Source organism: Gopherus flavomarginatus, chromosome 2 (assembly GCF_025201925.1).
Source record: "Gopherus flavomarginatus isolate rGopFla2 chromosome 2, rGopFla2.mat.asm, whole genome shotgun sequence".
NCBI classification, from domain to species: domain Eukaryota; kingdom Metazoa; phylum Chordata; order Testudines; family Testudinidae; genus Gopherus; species Gopherus flavomarginatus.
The window spans coordinates 93,279,137-93,301,600 of record NC_066618.1 but is presented as its reverse complement, the minus strand read 5'-3'; the positions used below and the strand labels follow the sequence as shown (position 1 = coordinate 93,301,600).

The 22,464-nt window shown below is 40.5% G+C and overlaps 1 protein-coding gene across 4 annotated transcripts in view; it reads left to right on the top strand.

Moving 5' to 3' along the window:
• AOAH (acyloxyacyl hydrolase) overlaps positions 1-22,464 on the top strand; it is a 123,262-nt gene that overhangs the window by 7,032 nt on the left and 93,766 nt on the right. For all 4 annotated transcript variants that reach the window (XM_050937722.1, XM_050937725.1, XM_050937723.1 and 1 more), the window contains exons 3-5: positions 9,618-9,713; positions 15,227-15,293; positions 17,749-17,848. In XM_050937722.1, the coding sequence (XP_050793679.1) occupies positions 9,618-9,713; positions 15,227-15,293; positions 17,749-17,848 (263 nt within the window). The remainder of the gene's footprint in view (positions 1-9,617; positions 9,714-15,226; positions 15,294-17,748; positions 17,849-22,464) is intronic.

Below are 22,464 nucleotides of genomic sequence, written 5' to 3'. Positions count from 1 at the left end.
CATTTTTTTGCATTAGACTGAGGACAAACTGGAAGTAAAGATGTGAGTAAACCATTCTGACCTCAGTTCAGGCTTCAGTGGGATTTAAGCACATGTTAAAGTTAAGCATACACTTAAGCACCTTTCTGAAGAGGGAAGCTTTCCTGAATTGGGGTGTCAGAGAAGAGAGGAATAGAGAACATCACTTCTTAGATTACACACACACGCGCACACACACAAACATTTTTATGTTAAACAATATCAAAGAGGCAAATCTATTGGAAATGCTTGTGTTATATATTTTGCTAAATGATTATCTTTCAGATACACCTTGTGTAGCACCAGGCATCTATTTTGCCAATGTGGATAGGTACCACTGACCTCTACTGGGTGGAGTCAGAACTTTCCACATCTATACCATGGTCCCTGTATGGTGTCTAGAGGAGAGAATAATAAAGAGACGTTTGTTGTTTGAGCAGTAGGATCAGAGTTCTGTCCTTGCTATTGCATGATGCTCAGAGTGACTGTGGTAAACAAGAAAAGTGACATGTGATGTTCCTAGGTTTTTGTGCCATGCCAACTACTGAGATGCAATACACTTAAAATATTAATATATTGATATTAATATTTTAAATATATGGTAATAAACTACATTATATTATGCTGCATAGCTCAAATATAATGCAAATTGAAAAATTTGGTAATATTCTAAATAAAATTTGTGTATTGCCACATATGTATTTAATATGCAAAATATGTTGCATAACACAGCAAATTTAGGGGAAAATGTATAGTCTATGCCAACATTTTTAAAAGTGAGTACTTAAAATTAGTCACATCAGTGTCTCTATCCAATGTATTTACATATTATACATATGATATGGAAAACTAAAATCTGAATTTTGTCCTTCAAAACCTCCCAAACTCAGGTCTCTTTTTACTTTTTCTTCAAAAGCCATAGGTCCTCTGGGTAGCCTGGTAGGAGAGGTTTTTGAGATGCAAGGCCCATATAAATCCATTTTACAGTGAGTGATGCAGAGTTGGAGGAATTGGGGGGGAAAATGCACATTTGGCCACTTGGAAATTCAGATGCACTGTCTTCTATAGAATAGCATGCATCTGCACGTGTGCTTATCAGGGAGCATGTATGGGGGAAAGTGAACAAGCCCTATAGAATAATAATTTATAATTGCCTTCAAGGATTTTATTGCACTCTATAAACACTGAGCCTGTTTACAGACGGTGAAACTGAGGCCTTCGGAACTGGCTTGTCCAAAGTCACACAGGAAGTCTCCGATGGAATAGACTCCAAGACTCCCAACTCCATGGGCAGATCCTCCACTGGTGTAAACTGTCACATCTCCATTGACTTCACTTTCACCTGAGGATCTATTGAGGTGCCTTAACCATTAGATCACATTTCCTCTCTTTTTTTTTGGCTTCAGGGATGATTTTAGACCAATATGTTGAAGCAAGTCAAAATACAACAAATTCTCTGCAGAAGTACAGTTCCAGAAATGTCTCAGAGCCCTCTCTGGCTATACACTCTATGTTGTATTAATCATTCCTAAGGACTCCAACTGAGATAGCCAAGACATTTTTTTATTAACTCTGTTTCCTGATTTTCCTCCATATCCTAAGGCTCCTTTTGTAATAGAGTTTTCTGAAACTTGGACAAGTATTGTATTAACTGTGAAATACAATAGATTAAGGGATATTGACTTAGAACAATGTTGTGCCTGTTGAAACCATATATTATCAGCCCCAGCTCTTAGCTAATTTACCAATCTATTCAGCTGAAGCAGATAAAAATATGTAAACATATGAGAGGTCAAGACAACCAGACTCTTCGTCCAAATGCAGGTGTATGGGAAGGCAAAGTGATAGGGGCAAGACAACTGCATGAAATGGGAGAAGTGCTAAGTGTGCTTCAGAAAATCCTCATTCTTGATATCAATAGGAAACATTTAAGATATGTACAACATTTGGGAATGGATATTCATTTTTATAAGGGTCATTCTTTCACAGACAGAAATCAGGAGGTTTTTCTGTATATTTAGATCTGTTTTTATTTTCCATTGAACTTGAACTCATTTTATGGAGGATGTTCTTTAATAACTAGGATCAGATGCTGTCTTATGTTGCAAGCAGCAAAAACAATCCTTACCCAAAGCAGAAAGCAGGAAGAATGGACTGCTACAAGCTCATGCCCACTGGAGATTGGGGATGCTGCTCCACAGGAGCTCTGCAGGGCTAGACTTAGGATCTTTGGAAGTGGAGTGGAGAAAGCAAGAAATGGAGCCAGCAATTGGTTGTTCTCTGCAGGGTGCTTCGCTCCTGACCCCATCAATTACTGAGCAAAAAATCTATCCCTTAGAGAAGAAATAGCCCTTCCCTCTGCAGCTGATTCTGAGCAACTGTGAGGGGAGTCAGCCAATGTTAGCTTGGCTCCTGAAAATTTAGTGCACCTGGATAGAAAATGGTACCTCCACACCTCAGCAGTTTAGCTTTTACAATATTAATATGGGGTTTCCTGACTCCTTCTGCAATAGCGAATGTCTTATTTAAACACAATGGAAAGAGACAACTTACTAACAAAACTGCTTTATTCCAGCTGCCTGTGTAGCAGAGACTCTCACATATAGTAAGTCTTCCTATTTGGATTTTCTCGGTAGAGTGGGAAGACAATATGTAAATGAAGTAATGAAATCCATACAAGTAGACACATGCAGTGCACACAGCAGTAGTACACACTGTTACACCTTGTACTTCTTCTAGAGGAGGGAGGACTAGGAATGATTACTCATGTTCAAGTGAAAAGGGGAAGAGTGAGAGGAGCTCATCCCATTCTCCAAACACTGCTCTATAGTCCAAGTTTCAAAAAGATACCGCTGAAGATCAAATATTGTGCCTTTCCACCAAATAGTGTTCATTATTTAGGTACTCTTCTGCACAGACTGCCCCACCCACACACACACACACAACTCAGCGGTGCTTTAGAGAGAATGCCTCCTTGTGCATCCCAGTAGCACAAGGAGCAGAGAATAATTTGCAACACCCCTTTAGGGGTACAACATTCTCTCTGCTGCACAACTGGCTGGCTCCATGGGGCTGGGAAAGCAGAGCCATAGCTTCTTCCACATCCAGCTGCCTTTTCAGCGAGTTGCTCCTAGCGGAAACAAATTAGTCACAGCCCTGATGCTCCTCTGAGCACAGGGACTTCCATTCTGGGTAGTTCCTCCATCTACACCACAGCTCGGAGCAAGCCTCCCAGCCCAAGTACAGAGACTTCTGCTAGCTCAGATCGGATGAGCTGCGTAACAGGGGAAGCATCGTTAGCTGCCTAAAAGGGGAAGATCGTTGTTTCCTCACCACTGTGTGTGTGTTTGTGAAAGGGCTAGCCACAATCTCGCCCTCAGAGTTTACGCAATGGTGGAAGCAATTTGCCTGGAAAGCCCCTCAGCCTTTCTCTCATTTCATGTCTGAACTGCACTTTTCAGAGGGGCAGTTTGCCTAACTAGGAGTTCAGTAAGGTGAATAGAGGGATGAGGAAAAACTCCATTGTCTAGAACCTAGATCAAAGTAAAGGATGGCAAGCTATTCTCATCCAGTAACATGAAGGTCTGTGGGTTCATGTAGAGTGCCAGAGAATCCATTTAATAAAGTCTTGGATTTACACAAACTTATCTGCAATCAGAAACTTGAAAACTAAAGAGGCAACTCTGTGTGCCTTGACACTTTCACAGCAGCCATAGATATAATTCTAATGATAGTTTCTTTTGTATGTTGCTGCAGAAGTGGATTAAGTTAAACAGTCTGCTCAGATTGCTAGAGGCTGCATGGCCAAGAAATGAATCTCTCTTGCTCTGGTTTTATTATAAGGATATGATTTTTTTCTAGTCCATTGGTAATGTCATTTTATTATTATACACTATTTTCAAATAGATGGGGAGAAGTGCTCCTTGCCATGTGAATTTTCAGATTACTGCTGCTGAGTAAAATGGTTATGGTTTCCTCTTATCTCCTCATAAATTAATAGCAAATGGGGCAAACTATCTCCGAAAGAGACAGGTATTTTATTAATACCAGAGTCTAGTTTCTAATGGCTAGTAGGCATTATAATACCAATGCATTTCTTCTAGAGAAAACATTCTTCAACCTGTCAAGACATTGAAACCTATTATCAAGTACCATGGAACAGTCAATTTCTCAAATCTTGTTTATAAAGAAAATCCCACACGCTACAAAATAAATGCAAGTTTTCAACTTCAATGAGGAACCAATTTAACTTGCTTCAGATGCGCCTCACACAATATGAAAAATAAATCAAATATCAGTTTGCTGAGTTAAAAACAGCTATAAACGGATATTTCTAGATCTGAAATTGGGTAACTTGCTTTTTTACTGAGCCCACGGTATTAAAAAGCTTATATACTCTCTGAAAATATTCTCTGACATCAGCAGAAATGATTAAAGCGGTGAGATTTCACCAGGTCTTCAAAGGCAGTTGACTTTTCTTTTTTTCCCCCCTCATTTCCTTTTTATCTACCTAGTGATTTTCCATTTTTAGCCAACAGAGTACAGATCATAAAAGTCTTATGAAGATTTGCTAATATTTCTGTGTGAGGAGCTGATGATTTGTCTGCTTACTGTGGAGGTTTTTTTTTGTTTTTTTTAAAAAGGCTGTAGCAAAAGTAAGCTCTGCTGATGTTGAAGTAGCAAAGAATCCTGTGGAACCTTATAGACTAACCCAGAGGTTTTGGAGCATGAGCTTTCATGAGTGAATACCCACTTCGTCGGATGCATGTAATGGAAATTTCCAGGGGCAGGTATATATATGCAGGCAAGAAGCAAGATAGAGGTAAAGAGGTTAGTTCAATCAGGGAGGATGAGGCCCTGTTCTAGCAGTTGAGGTGTGAAAACCAACTGCTAAAACAGGGCCTCATCCTCCCTGATTGAACTAACCTCGTTATCTCTAGCTTGCTTCTTGCTTGCATATATATACACCTGCCCCTGGAAATTTCCACTATGTGCATCCGACGAAGTGGGTATTCACTCATGAAAGCTCATGCTCCAAAACCTCTGGGTTAGTCTATAAGGTGCCACAGGATTCTTTGCCACTTTTACAGATCCAGACTAACACGGCTACCCCTCTGATACTCTGCTGATGTTGTTAGTATATGCCTGGAGAAAAATTGAACCTATAAATGGTGTATGATTATGATATGATCAGTGTGCACTATGGCACAGTCCCTGCCTTGAATATCTTATAATTTAAAGAGAGAATTCCAGCCTAAACTTCCCAAAAATCCACTTGGTATATATTTATAACTTTACCATATGTCATTCTCTTCTAGGGCATTGGGAAGAAAAGGATGAATTGTTATGTTGATTTGTTTTCTATCAGACTTAGTTTTACACTGAAATAAAATCTGTCTGTAATACATCGGAATGCAATCTGAACATGCATCCATCTAACAGTGTAATTAACATTCTGGCATCCATCTTATTGACATGCTGCTGCAGCTGAAATATGAAGTGAATATGATACTTAGTTCGGTTTTTGGATACTATAATACAACTATGAAGACCACAAAAGAAGTGACATGACAGAGGATGTACATCCTCCCCTTTCTGCTTGACTGCAAACATGCTATGATTACATCATATAATCACATCATCAATGGGAGTATGGTATCACACTGACTGGTTACATTAAATGGCAGCTATATGGAGCCCTAACCACAACAGCACATAGTTCCTTCCTGCCCGATAGAGTGCAAGAAGAAAGGTAGGAAGAAGAATTCCACAAGGACTGACAGGATTGTAACTATGGCTATGACTGAAACTTCTTCCCCGCTATAAATGGCTACAGTACAGGGCGTTGAAAGAAAAGCAGATGTGCGCTTTATTGCTTTGTTAACTGAGAAATGGATATATCATGAACAGGAGATACAGAGGGAATGCTATCAGGGGCTTAGGTGGTGAAACATCAGTGAAAATGCTGAGTTCTCTGTTATATAACAATGACAAATGGAACATTATTTTTCTGCCCTGCAGTCTCTGTCACCTTCAGCTGCTCAAAGTGACAGGTTGCTCAGCTTGAGGAAGTAGATGTTCAAAATCTAAATGAAAATCTCTGTAAATTTGACTTACATTATTGGTAGGGGGAGAGAACATGTCTTTTCTCTGTGAATGTGACCATGCTTGGAATTTGCCGATAGATCCTCTCACTCCCTTGTTTGAACCACTCCATCAGGTTCTCCTTGCCAGGGCATCAATTTGAACATTTTGCCCTGGATTCCAGGCTGTGCTCAGTTCTACCTGAGCCTACATTCAGCTCTTGTCTCCTCTCACATTCTCCCCTTGTGCCTTTTGCTCTGCCAACAGTGTTGACCTTGATGCCCCTAGAGTTTTCTTCTCCTGCTCCCATCTTTGCACTTTTTCCAGGCTGCCATGAATGCAATGCATAACGTTCCAAACCCACTTCTCCCAGCCAGTGTCCTGTCTTCATTCAGATCTTCCCTGAAGAGTCACTTCTTCAGTGAGGCCCACACACAACAAAAATGAAAAATAATAACTACTACTATTTAGAACTGTCAAAGCCAACTCCTGCCTCTCGTTTGGCTAGTGCATCTCATGTTTTTACTCCTGTCTTCAAGACTGTAAACTATTTAGACCAAGGGTTGTGAAAGGAAGGGTAGTCTTTTGGTTAAAGCACTGGACTGGTACTCAAGAGGCAAGTTTACTTCTTAGCATTGGCACGTATTTCCTATGTAAGCTTGAGCAAGTCATTTAATCTCTGTAAAATAGAGGCAGTAATAAGGGTTGGGAAGGTAAATTTGCTAATATTTGTAAAGTGCTCAGACATTACAGTGGTGGGGGCCCTAGGTATACAGAATAGAAGTCCCTCCTGGATATGTTCCTAGCAGGGTTTCCATGGTGGGTATAGGGATGTACAGTATGTCTGCTCTGGGCACTGATGTTGGGTCTCTGATTTTGTTTCTAACGTCTTTATTATTTGGGATATTTTCTTCATGGTGAATTTTTTTTTTGATTAAGTGCTAGTTCCTTGAAATGTGCTGCTGTCTTTCTTCCTTGGTGTCTCTTTCAATTTATTCTCTGTTTTATGTAAGTATCCATTCTAATAATTAGCATGCCTTCTAAATTACATCTCTTAAGGAGTCCTGTTGAGGGTTTTGTTTAATGAGGTTAAGTATAGTGAAGCAGGGTTTTTTTATGTCTACCATGAGATGGTGAGCTGCCTGCTATTCCCATTCGTGTCCTTGAATTACTTCCTATAAAATATAAGGTTTGCTTTTCTCTATATAGAATTATATTACCTTTTAATAAAAACTCTCCATAAAGAGACTGGGCCTAATAATTTCCAATGGTGGTATATTTTCTCCACCACTTTCCAACTCATAACCAGGTCCATGAAGAATATCGCAGCCTTATATGGGAAAATAACACCTTGTTTGGTTTATTAGCACATTGTGGCAGGGTCATCAATAGAGAATTTAACTGCCCCTTACTAGATATAGGTCTGACCAAAACCCTGAATGTTAATATCGCTGAGCTTTGGGAAAGCTTGGATCTATATCAGTATTTGAATTTTGCATCTCTGTTTTGTGTCAAACCAAAACCTGAGATCAGAATCTCCTCAGTAGTCCCTGGTGGGAGAAAAGAGTCAGGACTCAGCTGTATTGAATACAAAGGGAATTCCTTATTTGGGCTGCTGGAAACAAATAGATCTTAAAAAGAACAGGAGTACTTGTGGCACCTTAGAGTCTAACAAATTTATTTGAGCATATGCTTTCGTTGGCTACAGCCCACTTCATCGGATGCATAGAATGGAACATATAAGAAGAGTATATACATATACATACAGAGAAGATGCCATACCAGTTCCAAGAGGCTAATTAATTAATTATCAGCAGGAAAAAAACTTTTGTAGTGATAATCAAGATGGTCAGTTACAGACAGTTGACAAAAGGTGTAAGGATAGTTATCATAAGGAAACAGATTCAAGTAGTGTAATGACTCAGCCATTCCCAGTCTCTATTCAAGCCAGCGTTATGGGTATCTAATTTGCAAATCAATTCAAGCTCAGCAGTTTCTCATTGGAGTCTGTTTTTGAAGTCTTTCTGTTGCAAAATTGACACCTTGAGGTCTGTTACTGAGTGGCCAGAGAGGTTGAAGTGTTCTCCTACTGGTTTTTGAATGTTATGATTCCTGATGTCAGATTAGTGTCCGTTTATTCTTTTGCGTAGAGACTGTCTGGTTTGGCCAATGTACAGTTCTGCCCCTTGCACACAAGGAGAATGAACTGTGCTCTGTTAGGATTAAATAGAACCTCTTCCCTCATTCTCTGTCATTTCCCCTGGTGCACCAGCCTTGCTCTACTGTCTGGTTCAGTAGAGGCAAGGCTGTGTTCCCGCTTGCTCAGGGCTGGAGCAGCAATGAGCAGTCCCTGTGCTTACCAGAGCTCAGAAAATGACCCATGTATAACCACATAACGGGAGCATGGTGAATTTAGGAAATATTTCGGCCTTAGCAAATGTTTATTTTGCTGTCTCGGGGCCTTCTCTTGCAAGTCCTTTGTGTGTAGAACCTCCATTGACTCGCATGGAGATCCTGTGCAGGACTAGGCCATGTTGTCACTGGAGTGTTTTGTTTGATGTGTTATATTTGCAGTTGGTGATTTCTAATCTACAGTCATGCAGGAGTTTTTTGTCCTTCAGTTTTTGCCTATTTCTGTCCAGATGCATGCTGTGAAGATGTAACAGTTATGTGACTGTGAATCAACCATGGGCATGTGATTGCCAGCTATGTGCAGAGTGTCAAGATGCTGATTATTATACTGGCTGTTGGAATAGTGTTGGATCTCTAGAATATTTTTTTTCCTTCCTCAGTTTGTTTCTTAGGTGCAGGTGGATTCACATTAGGAACAGGAATCAAACCTAGAAAATTGTATGTTTGTATGGTGTTTCTCACCAGTGTGGCTACAGCTAGTTAAAAATTTCTAACAAAATATTTTTCTATTGGAAAATACCGTTTTGTAGAAATCTTAACTTTCTGCTGGAACATGTAGATTTTGACAAAATTTAATTCACATTTTTTTAATAAAAAAGCATTTCTACATTATCAGAATGAAACATTTTAATGTTTTATTTCATCATGTTTTTTTATAAATTTATTGTATATGCTGTTATGATATAACATACAAAAATCAAAGTTTGGAACAAAACATCTTGATTTTATTACACTGAGTTTTGTTTTCAGAAAGTTTTTGTTCCAGGAAATGTATGGTTTTCTTCTGATTCAGAATTAAAACAAATTTTGAAATGTCAGATTTGATGAGAGTCTTGACCAGATCTAAATATGGCTGTATAAAATTCAGGTTGTTTTGTGCATTCATCTACCAATTGCATCCAACCTCTGGCTTGATAAGTAGCTCTGTTTTAATAAAAGTTAGAAATATAGTGGAGTTGGGGTTTTTTCAGAAATATTATCAGCCATGGAACATCTCAAAAAACAATACACCTAATGGTTCATGTCCACTTGGCTATATAGACACTCTATTTAATCTTGTCATATGTATGAGATAGTGATCTCTTTGTTTTGCTTGTTTGCAGGATGTGTGCTTGTGGTATCAGTAATTGAACAGCTTGCAATGGTTCACAACTGTACAGCAAAAGAAGCAATAGAGAGACTCTGCAACTATCTACCTGGTAAATATCAAATACACCATATGTAATGCTGGTACCACTGTATTTCACTGTTAATTAAAAATTCACTTGAATCTGAAAATGTTTTACCCACTACTGGCATCAAGTATCAGAGGGGTAGCCGTGTTAGTCTGGACATGCGTCTGAGGAAGTGGATATTCACCCACAAAAAGTTTATGCTCCAATACATTGGTTAGTCTATAAGGTGCCACAGGACTTTTTGTTGCTTTTTACTCACTACTGTTACACCATCTACGAATAGTGTATGTGAAAGATATCAAGGGTGAAATTGTGGCTCATTAAAGTCAGTGACAACTCCCACTGACTTTAGTGGAGCCAGAATTTCACCCCAAAGATACTTGCATATAATACCCCCAGTTTGTTTACTTTGTAGATTTGTCAGCACTTAAAGAATAGTCAGTTTCACTGTATATTCAGTCAGTTTCCCTTACATTTGTGCAAGTCTTTACATAGCAACTGGGAAGATGAAAACATTTTCAGAAATAAGAAACTGTTGTAAAGTCACAGAAACTGGCAGAGGGACTGAAGGGCAGGCGTAAGACATTCACTTACTTTAAAGTAACTTTTCAAAATTGACTAGACGTATCCCATGGTGCTCGTAGGGAACAGTACCTCACTCCCTCATACAAAACATAATCCAGGGGCTGCATTGGTGCAACAGTAACACAATCTGCAGCATGCTGATGGCATATCTAGCCCTGCAAATCTGCTGCCTCGCATTGGCAGCCAAGGCCTGAATGAGATCAGGCAGGTACTGTGCTGCTGAGGGGAGAAGGGGAAGAGGTACTGTTCACAAAAGGCAGGCCGGAGAGCTACCCCTCAAGGGTCATGACAGAGTCTCCATCACTGACAATTGTTAAATCAAGATTGAATGTTTTTCTAAAAGATCTGTACCGAAGGGCAGATCAGAGGATCACAATGGTCCCCTCTGGCCTTGGAACTGATGAATCTAAAGTTGATGCTGTCTCTAACTTCATTAATTTAAAAAGGCAGTTTAGGATTTTTCATTAAAGAATTTTTTATACAGTATTTTAGTAATTCCATCTCTGAAAAACTAATGTCTTGCTCTTTAGTCCCTAGTGTCATGGAGGATGCATGTAGAATAATAATTCTATCCTTTCTAAGGTGTGGAGAAGGGTTTGCTAGAGGTCATTCACTGAGTCAAATGATGGTCAGTCAGTTCCTGTTCCATGAGACATATTTTCATTTTTGACATCGCAGGCAGATAACGATAGAGCTTCAATTATAAACCCTAATACTGCTGTTAAAGTAGGGTTTTCTTCTAAAAAAAAACAAAACCAAAAAGGCTCTGTAAAGATGACACACTATGGTTCTGGGTTTATTTTCACACGGTGAATCTATTTCAAATTTGTTCAGTATACAAGTGATGAAATTTATTTTTAACTGCCAGACCTGTAAACCTGCCCTCCACTCTGAAGGTCAAGTTGCCTTCTTTCTCGTTTATGCATCACTGCAAGTGTAAAAAATTCTACAGGCAAAATTCTGCCCTCCTCTGTATGTATATAACCCCCTCATCCCTTCAAGTTACATCTGTGAAAACTCGTTATCTTCAGTTAGACATGTGAAAGCTATTGCTATTCCTTGAGGGAAAAGTTTGACCCGGGTCTAGAAATCAGTTAAGAATTCTGTGGATGATGCATGAGCCAGAATGCAATCCAGCCCTCACTCTTCTAGATGTATAGGCTCTGCAGAGCAAACAAGAGTAAAAAGTGGTAACAACTTACTTTTATCACTCAGATCAATAGATATTTTTTTGAATGCACACAGGGAGCAGAGCTTTTGAGGAAAAAGGTACCATTTAAGCTGAAGGAGCAATTCTATTATTATATATATATATATATATATATATGCCTGAAGAGCCTCGTGTGAATAACAAAAACAAAACTAATGTACAACAATTAGGTTTTTAGAGGAACTAAAAGGAGCTTGTGGTTTCTGTTGGCCTAATCTAACTTCCTTTAAGGTCAATATTCTTCACTCTCTTAAAATACACATTTTTTTACTTGAACCTCTTTCCCCTAGCAAGGCTTGTTTCGATAAAAGAAGACTTCTGTGTATTCTTCTCTTTGTATCTGTGTGCATACAGCAAAGCAGGAGATGTGTGTAAGTACAAATACTGACTGACTCTGAGGACATAAATATAAAATATTGGTCAGAGGTTGTGGTATATTGCCTGAAGCCAAATGCTGAATGTAATACGTACAATCCAAGAAGACTATATTTACCCTAGGGCAGTTTTATGTTATTCCTATTCTCCCTGGAGCCAGCCATTATTTTTATTATGCCACTGGATATTTATATGCTGAGATTCTTACGCTCAGAAGGAATTTTGTGCATAGAAATGGCTCTAGCTAGCCATCTCCTCAATGTCTACTTTCTAGAGTTGATGGCAAGCCAAACCAACCCCTCCTCCTAGCTGCTAGCGAGGTTGAGCAAACCAGTTATCTCTTCTTGGGCAAGAGACATTGTACAAACCTGCTGGCTTGTCTCCGCAATGGGAAACATTAGAGGATGCTGTCAGCTTTTGTCCAGCATGGGAGATGTTGGGGAAGCCAGCTATTTTCTCTTATAGGACACTTCAAAGAGCCAGCTGGCTTGCTGGCTAGTTTTACCAAGGGTATTTTAATCAGTGATGAGAGCAGACACGGGACTGTTGCCATACACTGCATGTGCCATTTCAGGAGGGTAATAGCAAAATCTAATTCTGGTCAGGAGACCCATTTTAAACCAGTAGATTGATTATAAAAATCCAATCAAAAGAAATTATGTGGCAAAGGAGGCAAATAAATGAGGCTAATAACTTGATTGAAATAAAATATTTAAGCTACAGTAGCTCCTACAGCTATCAGCAACACCTTATCATGAAGAGATAGTTGGGTATTTAATTTTTGCACTCACAGCTACATTGTTAAACCTTTGGGGCCTGGTTCTCCCTGCACTTATGCAGGTTTTACACTGGTGTCACTCCGTTCACATCAATGGAGTTATTCCTGATTTACTCTGGTGGGAGTGAGAGGAGAGTCAGATCCGCTGCTGTCTTAAAACCTAGCAGTGTTTTGGAAGGAAATACTTTTTGTCTGGGGAAGAACCTCAGAATAGACCACTCCAGCTGGATGTTGGTTCTGATTAATCTGATTGGGTGAGGAAGGATAGCTACTTTGATTGGTGGATCCTAAGCCTACGTCCACACTACAGCTTTAAATCGATATTAGTAAAATCGATTTTATAAAACAGGTTTTATAAAATCGATTTTACGCGTCCACACTAGGGCACATTACTTCGGTGGTGTGCGTCCATGGTCCCAGGGTACCATCGATTTCCGGAGCAGTGCACTCTGGGTAGCTCAGTAAAAGAATAGGACCAATAACTTCGATATCCGTCCACACTAACCCTAAATCGATTTAGTAATATCGATTTTAGGGTTACTCCTTTCGTTTAGCTGGAGTACAGAAATCGATTTTAAGACCCCTTAAAATCGATTTTAAGTGCCTTGTAGTGTGGACGGTTACAGCTTTAAATCGATTTAAAGCTATTTAAATCGATTTAAAGCTCTAGTCTGGACCTGCCCTAAGTGTTTATTTGGACACATTAAGACCGACAGGAGAGAGATACATAGGCGTTTGGGGAACAGTGTTTACGGGGGAGGTAACTGGAGACTTGGACATAGCTACTTTCTGGAGTCCTAGGAGTTGTGGGCTTTATTCTTGCTTCTGTATTTTGCCACATTTACCATATAGATACCTGTGTAAATGCACCTTGATTTTAATGTCTGTCTATGAGTCATGCTTCACTGCTTATTAATAAGCAAAAACTGATATCCAGTTGTTGATTACAAGATACAGGAGACTGGTTGGCATAACAGCCCCAATTGAGTAGTACATCCCCTGTTCAGCTCTTAAGCATGTGGTTAAAATTAGGCACATGTTTAAGTGCTGTACTGAACAGAGACACATTTAACAATATGTTCAAGTGCTTTGCTGAATCAGACCTGAGTCCAATTATATGCAGGAAATACTCCCATTCCTCCACAGAACTACAAGATCGGACTCTAGTATTAGATTGTAACTGGATTCAGGGCCGGTGCAAGTAAGTTTCGCGCCCTATGCGAAAATTCCACCTTGCACCACCCCCCAGCTAACCCCGCCCCCCCATGGCAGCTAACTCAGCCCCCCACCTGGGGAGCCCCTCCCCCCCGCAGCAGCTAACCCCCTCACTGTGACAGCTAACCCCTCTCCCCCACTGCCCCAAGTCCCCCCGTGGCAGCTAACCCTGCCTGGGGAGACTTCCCACCTTCCCCCCCGCCATGGCAGCTAACTCTGCCTGGGGACACTTCCCCCCCAGCAGGTAACCCTGCCTGGGGAGACCTCCTGCAGAAGCTAATCCTGCCTGGGTAGCCCGCCTCAACTCACCCCGGCTCCGCCTCCTCCACTGAGCACGTCAGCGGTGCTCTAATTCTCCTCCCCCCCCAGGCTTGTGTCGCTGATTGGAGGAGACTTAGAGCTGGGCTGTGTGCTCAGCGGAGGAGGCAGAGTGGAGGTGATCTGGGGTGGGGAGTGGTTCCCCTGTGTGCCCCTCCCTTGTTATTGCGGGCAGCCCTCATCGTGCGCCCCCCCACCCAGCTTACCTCCATCTCCTCACCTGAGGGGGCTTTTAGGCACCCCCAACCACTAGGCGCCCTAGGCGGCCGCCTAGTTTGCCTAAATGGTTGCACCGGCCCTGACTGGATTCAAACTCAGGTTTCTCTCACAGCAGTGCGCCGGTTTTCCCTCAAGGCTAATAAGATAGTGCAACACTTGTCTTTTTCAGTAAATATGTTGCTGAAGTTTTCTTTATAAACTGTATTTCGATGTGTATCCTTATTCATTCAACTTAAAAGAATGAGGTTTTAGTCAGTATTTAGAAAGGCCATAGTAATGTAAAAGATGAAAGGAAAAAGGAACACGATAGCTATTTGCCAAAGTATAATTACTCCTTCTGTTATTCATTGTAAAATTATTTCTGTACTGAAGAGATGAGTTTTTTTGCCTGCATAAACACTTGAAGGCACTAAGTAATTGCAGCAGTAATATGAAGTCATACATCATTTTCTGCACATTGATTTATCTGTTTTGCTTTCTTTTTGAGCTACAATATAAGATAACAAGTGCTTTGTCCTTAAACTGCTTAGAAAATGCTCTATAATAAATATTATGTTAATTCTTAGCACTTACATTATGCTGTTCATCATCAATGCACTTAAACATTAATTCTCACAGTAGTTCTGTATGACTCACCTACTGACACACAAGGAGACAGAGCTTTGGTTAGAAGAATTTTCTGGTTCAGAGTCATGTGCTCAAACCACTGACTGAGCATATGCCTTTCTCTAAAATAACCTGAGATTTACCTTGATAAAGCAAATCCTGCTTTGTTTCATGAGTTTGTAAAGCTAGCTTTAATTAAGTTCCATTGTTTCAAAAATGTGTGTTTTCCAGAAATACTGAACTTGCAAGGCATCTGTTATTTGGTAGCTGAGCTTTATGGACCAGAACTAATTAAACTGTAAGTACTAATTTTTCATCTAAAGTTTGCTTGTTTTGAAGGATTGTTTTTGGTTTTTAATGTACTGATGTATTGTCAGTGTGAAGTGCAGGGGGTTCACTCTTCAAGTCCCATTAGTATGAGTGAGTATAATTCTTTTATATACATGGTGTTCCAGAGAGACACTTGCTTAGGTAGTTTTGGTAGTGTTGTAAGGACCCAGGGACTAAAATCGAGTCTGCAGAGACTGGGATGGCTGATAGTCCCACAGCACCTCTGGAGGCCAGGCAGAGGCACAGCCAGGTAGCACAATGAAGAATAGGCTCCACCGGAAGTGCCACCGAAAAAATTCAGAGTGACGATACCCTGAGGAACCTCTGATTAGCCAAGCAGTCTATTTAACCCCAGGAAAGTTGTCTGGACAACCATACAGACTTTGGCCTGCTGCAACACCAGATTTTGCTTGATCTCCTGTCTCCTAGTCTAGTCTGACTCTGACCCTGACTCTTGCTTATGGAACCTGTTTGCTTGTGCTTCCTCCAGCTCCTGCCTGGCAATTGCTGTTCCTGGTGAGCAGACCTCAGCCTGGCTGGGCCCACCAGGCCAGACCACCTATGCTCAGGTCCCATGCAGCTGTACCTGAATGAATTAATAAATGCTATTGCCAGCTGCTACTACTAAACCTTTTTATAGACCTTTACATCTGTAAATCTCAAATCAGGTCCACCTGTCTTTGTTACCTTTTGAAATTCAGTCCATTTGGGTGTGGAAGAAATTTCTTGAACCAATGGTGTGTGGAGAGGATCATAATCTCATAAGGGTCATGATATTTTAATCTCTTGCTCCCTAACTTTCTTTTTTTACCTTAGTGGGCTTTCTAACTGTCATCCTCTACTTGGTTCCAGCCCCTGACCTTGATTTGAGCACTTGGGAGACCCACAAACTAATTTAAATTCCTTTAAAAATAAAAGTAGATCATTTATTCTGCTTTGCAAATTCTCAGATTAATTAAATGAATGTTTGCTTTACTTTCTACTTCCTTAGGGTTTTTTTTTTTAATCTAGCCTGGAAACCATGCTACAGAGCTAAGTAGTTCAGTAATCAAACATCTTGATTTAATTCTCTATAAACCTGGAGGTTTGTCCCAAAAGAAGGAAACAATCTTGGTACTTGTATCTGATTAGAGGTTTGAAGGATTTCTGGTTATTTTGTTAAGTCGGGGACTGAAAATTTGTACTAGCCAAATTGCATCTGGATTAACTTTATCCTTTAAGTCTTTTTCACATGTATGGTTGCTTGAAAAGGAGTACAGTTATAATATAATTGATTGTGGGGCAGTATGTAAAGCTCAGAGCTTCTTCACCCTGGAATCTGGTTTTAAATGCTGAGTAAAATGCAGGTTTCAGAGTAGCAGCCGTGTTAGTCTGTATCTGCAAAAAGAACAGGAGTACTTGTGGCACCTTAGAGACTAACACATTTATTTCAGCATGAGCTTTCGTGAGCTATAGCTCACTTCTTCGGATGCATATAATGGAACACACAGACAGGAGATATTTATACATACAGAGAACATGAAAAGGTGGAAGTATGCATACCAACAGGAAGAGTCTAATCAATTGAGATGAGCTATCGTCAGCAGGAGAAAAAAAACTTTTGAAGTGATAACTAAGATGACCCATAGAAGGTGTGAGGAGAACAGGGATATAGATTCAATTAGTGTAATGACTCAACCATTTCCAGTCTCTGTGTAGGCCTGAGTTAATTGTGTCTAATTTGCATATTAATTCAAGTTCAGCAGTCTCTCTTTGGAGTCTGTTTTTGAAGTTTTTTTGTTGCAAAATTGCCACCTTCAAGACTGTCACTGAGTGGTTAGAGAGGTTGAAGTGTTCTCCCACTGGTTTTTGAATGTTACGATTCCTGATGTCAGATTTGTGTCCATTTATTCTTCTGCGAAGAGATTGTCCGGTTTGGCCAATGTACATGGCAGAGGGGCATTGCTGGCACATGATGGCATATATCATGTTGGTAAATGTGCAGGTGAACGAGCCCCTGATGGCGTGGCTGATGTGATTAGGTCCTATGATGGTGTCACTTGAATAGATATGTGGACAGAACTGGCATCGGGCTTTGTTGCAAGGATAGGTTCCTGGGTTAGTGTTTATGTTGTATGGTGTGCGTCTGCTGGTGAGTATTTGCTTCAGGTTGGGAGGCTGTCTATAAGCGAGGACTGGCCTATCTCCCAAGATCTGTGAGAGTGAGGGATCATCTTTAAGGATAGGTTGTAGATATTTGATATAAAATGCAATGGCAGAAAATAATGATGTTCAGGCAGCTACACTGAGCTGAGCTTAAAGACCATTATAAAATGAGTTAAGGGTCTTAGTATTCTGGATACTCACCCTTTCACTGAAGTAGTTTTTATTTCCTAATACCCAGGAGAACTTAATGATCTTTGTTGTGCACTATTTCCCTTTAGGTTAATGTATAAATTGAATGCTGATGTGGTATGCCATTCCATTAAGCTGTGTAAACAGAATGCAGGACAACCATTTTGTCATTTGTACCCTCCTCCAAAGGTAAGTTATGCTTGGATTTCTGTGCAGAGGTCTGTTAAACTTGAATTGTACAATAGAAAGAAAGAAGTTTGCAATCTTGATGCACTGAATTGCAGGCAGAAATACTTTAAATGTGGACAGTTCCAGAAAGCTTTCAGTAGAATAAAGGATATATATGTCCGATGTGTGATCCTGCTGTATGATATATACCAGATATATGGTTATCAGTCTCCATTTATCACAGTGGGAATCTTCGAGATAAATTCTCCTGCACCATTGTGTGTGAGTGCATTTGCCCTAGAATGAGTAAAATTCCTGGGTTCCATGTTATATATAAGTAAACATCCAGTTTTTCAAGTAAAAAACTAATACACGCATACACAAACCCAAACTTTCAAACTTAGATGCCCAAAGTTAGGTACTTACATGCATATTTAAGCACCTAAACAGGAATGGCTTGATTTTTCAAAGGTGCTAAGCATGCCCGTGTTCCATTGTTATCTGTGAGATATATTGGGTTGCTCAGCACATTTGAAAATCAATCCATATATTTAGGCACCTGTTTTTGAAAAAATATAGAATCTTGGACAGAATTCAGAAATCTAAATCTGAGTAAAATGTTGTGCGTGGTCTCTGATCCAATGCCCACTGAAGTCAGTCGCAGCCTTTCTATTGGCTTCAGTGGGCTTTGAATCAAATCCATAAGAAGCAAGCTGGCTATAATTCTGTTGCTGTTTAGAAGGGGGAAAATAACTGACTTCCCAATTCTCTGACTTCATTATTGCCAACCACTGAGCTCTACAATAAATTTTGCTTTATACCATGTCTGCATTGCATACATTTACTAACTTCCCCCCACCAACACATAGCAGCTACAGCAATGGCAATTCTACTAGGTGGTGTGAGAGACAGTAAACACAATAGAGGAGAGGTGGAAACCTCACTCAGCTCCGGTGCTGTGCTGCCAAGACTTTAACAAAGTGGTTCCCTCAATAATATTCTGACTCCACTGGCAACTTGTTCTTTGGGTAAAATACCCCTTCCACCTTTCCACAAACTGCATCAATCCTATACTCCTCCTGCCTTCCTCCAAAAAATCCACCAGTCCCATCCTCTTCTCCACAAATAAATCCACCATTGCTTCCACCCTGGCACCTGCCCCAGTATCTCCTGGATCACTGGGCTTTCCCCTCCCCAACGCTCACAGCAGCAATGGTGGTGTCAATAGCTGCAGGGTTAGTAATAGTGCTGCAGCAGCAGTTTGGCCCTGCTTCTTTCTTTCTTGTGTTGTCCAGGAGCAGTGGGTAGGGAGGGACTATGTGGTGCATCCTCTTTGTGCTCCGAGCAACATTGGTGGGCAGGCAGAAGGGCAGTTCCCTTTCAGAAGGCGCTGGGGCAATAGTTGATGCACTGGTAGTGGTCTAGATTTTTATCTGGATTGTGTGCCTGTACAGGGGAGGAAAGAGGAGCAAGAACTTCCATCGGACCTCTGCATGCGCAAGACTACCTTGGACCTAGGACAGCAGCAAACACCTACCCTCTGGAACAAGGGGAAAGCAGGAGTGAACTGTGCCTAAAGAGAGCTGAGAAGTGTCTCTGAAAGCACAGTGCTTCCTGGGCTAGTGCACCGTGTACCCGAGGGCTGTACCTAAAGACTGTACCTACCCCTGAGCCAGAAGCAGTTGGGTTAGTTCCAGCCTCAGGGAAGGCTAAAAATGTTCACAAACCAAGATAGCCACACTATATTTTGCCACTCCCTCCACCTAAAATAATTTATTCCTCTCCACCATTTTCACACTACTATGCAGAGTCAGCCTAAGAACTCTGGGAGTGGTTTGTGAGGTGATTTTGGGATACACCCAAATTTAACTGACTTTTTGTATAAATAAGTGTGTGGGGATGAAATCTGACCCATTGAAATCAATGACTATTGAAATCATTGACTTCAATAAGGCCAAGACTTCATCCTGTGTGTCTGCATATTTGATATTTGGTTCACCCCCACCAGTCTCCCAGCAGAAGTGGAACCCTTCTGCCTGCCTCTTCCAACCCTAGAGAGCTGTTTACATAGATTACATTTTTCAGAATAAATCATCAAACAAAATGGCTGGAAACTTTTCTCAAAAGTCAAGATGTGGCCCAACCCAGTGTTATTTTGGGGGTCATGCAAATCCTCTCCAGCTCATCATAAGTGTTTGCTTATTACTCTTTCTGACAGGCTTCATTTGTCTCTCATCCAGCCAGGCAGATCCATTAACAAAGAGGATTTTCCTCCCGAACTTTTCCCCTGAATCTTTAACTATTTGGATGCCCCAAGAAACTACCGAATGGAGGAGGGGAAGGTGTTTCATTTAGAAACCATGCTGTAATGGCTGGTAAATTGCCCCCGGTAATTCTGTGACAAGTAACACTGCTTAAAGAGGAATTGTGGGTGAAAACTTTAATATGCAGTCAGGGATCCAGATGCATAAAATCCAGTTTACCTCACATTTGCCTCTTCAGTTTGCAGTTTGATTGATCATTTCAGTTATATGAGTGTGCAAATGTTGGCTAATAAATCCACCATTGCTTCCACCCTGGCACCTGCCCCACCTAAGTGAGGTGGAGTGGAAATGAGTTACACCTGATGACTGTTTCGTTCAACTTTACTGACTTTCAGGTACATCATTTATGCATTTGGATGCACGCTTCCCCAGGGTTAATGCAATATTTGTACTGACAAAGTGAATGCAATAAATATGTACTTGCTTTTCTTTATAGGACAGCATAATTTTCTTTTTTAGTTATCTTAGTGACAACAAATATTCATGGCACTTTGATGTTTAACAGTTTTTTCAATCAGTAATTTTCATTTTTGGTCATGTTGTTTATAAATGAACATGTTGCTGTACCAAGGGCAAATGTGCTCTGCAAATAAGACTCACTGTTCTAACAAATTAACATAAATTGAATTTTGTGCTAACCTTTCTGTAGCCATTAATGCTCCCTGATTATTATAGGAGACTCAGATAATTATGATTAAAAATACAGCTCTCTTCATGAAGCGTGAAATTCACTTAGCAGAGCAGGAGCTGTAGAATGTCCCAGAACAGTGGAACCAGCTCTGTGTGGGTGGATGGCCATGGAGTGATTGTGCAGGGGGACTACCCATTCACTCTATGTAGTGGAACTAGGGGAGAGGGAAGGGGAAGGTGGCATGCTTCTCAAAGCTGCTCAAGGGATTTTGACACTGAGTGCCTATTAAAATAGGAAATGACTGTCTAAAGCCCCGTGCTGGCTTTTGGAAATCTCAGCCTATCTCCTTTTCTTAATTATATATCAGGGGTCAGCAACCTTTCAGAAGTGGTGTGCCAAGTCTTCATTTATTCACTCTAATTAAAGGTTTCGCATGCCGATAATACATTTTAACATTTTTAGAAGGTCTCTTTCTATAAGTCTTTAATATATAACTAAACTATGTTGTATGTAAAGTAAATAAGGTTTTTAAAATGTTTAAGAAGCTTCATTTAAAATTAAATAAAAATGCAGAGCCCCCCAAACTGATGGCCAGGACCTGGCCTGTGTGAGTGCCACTGAAAATCATCTTGCATGCCGCCTTTGGCACCTGTGCCATAGGTTGCCTACACCTGTTATATACTGTAAATACAAGAGGATTCCATGCCCATGCATTCATTATTGTACACTTCAGAGAATACTTTAGCAGCCCTGTAGCAAATCTGTATTGCGAGGCCTGTGAGGAGAATGGACTCTTAGGATCTGGTATCCATTATTCTCTTTTGACTTGGTGAAAGCAATGTGGATCAAAGTCGGAGGAAATACGCAAGCTGTGGTATAGACTTGTCTATACCCACTTACTGATGGGTTAGCCATTCTAAGTTCATACAACTTACATACATACCAGTTGATGGTGTAAATTAAAGCTTAGCAGTATGTTGTGAGGGACTCTTTGTCTGCTTTCCAGCACTGCTTTTAAAATGTTCCATGTCTGCATCCACTGCAGCTCAGTGTCTTTATCCAGCATAGCTTGTCAGGGTTCTTGGTCTTCGAGAATTAAGTATAAGCAATACTAGAAAAGGTTTGCCAGTTTAGCTGTACCAGAAACCTTCCTCTTGTAGATGCAGCTTATACTAGCATAAAAGTGCTCTTGATGATATAGCTAGTACCAATTCCCCCAGTGAAATAAGCTATTCTATCAAAAGCACTTTTATGCCTGTACAGTAGTATTTACACTAGGACTTTTGCCACTATAGAAACGTTGCAAAAAAAAATCACACCCCTAATTGACATTATTGTACCAACAAAAGTTTCTAGAGTAGACCTGGCCTCACACTTCTGATCTGAATACTATAATTATTACTCCTTCTCTAAGTGACACAGACTGATTTGCCAGAAATCTCAATAATATTGAAGGGAGTTAAGTGATTCTGGCTTAACAGAATTTTTTGGCAGGTGAATGAGACCAACAACATAGCCTGTCATTTGTATTGGAACGGAAACTCTGTGGCCCATTGGCATGTTGAGATGTAAGTGAAACAGGGACCTGATGCAAAGGATAGATAAGAACAAAGAAATGAATGGAAACAGGTTACTCTGCAAGCTGTAGTGTTTGATTGTTTCAGGCAACCTCAGACACTTGT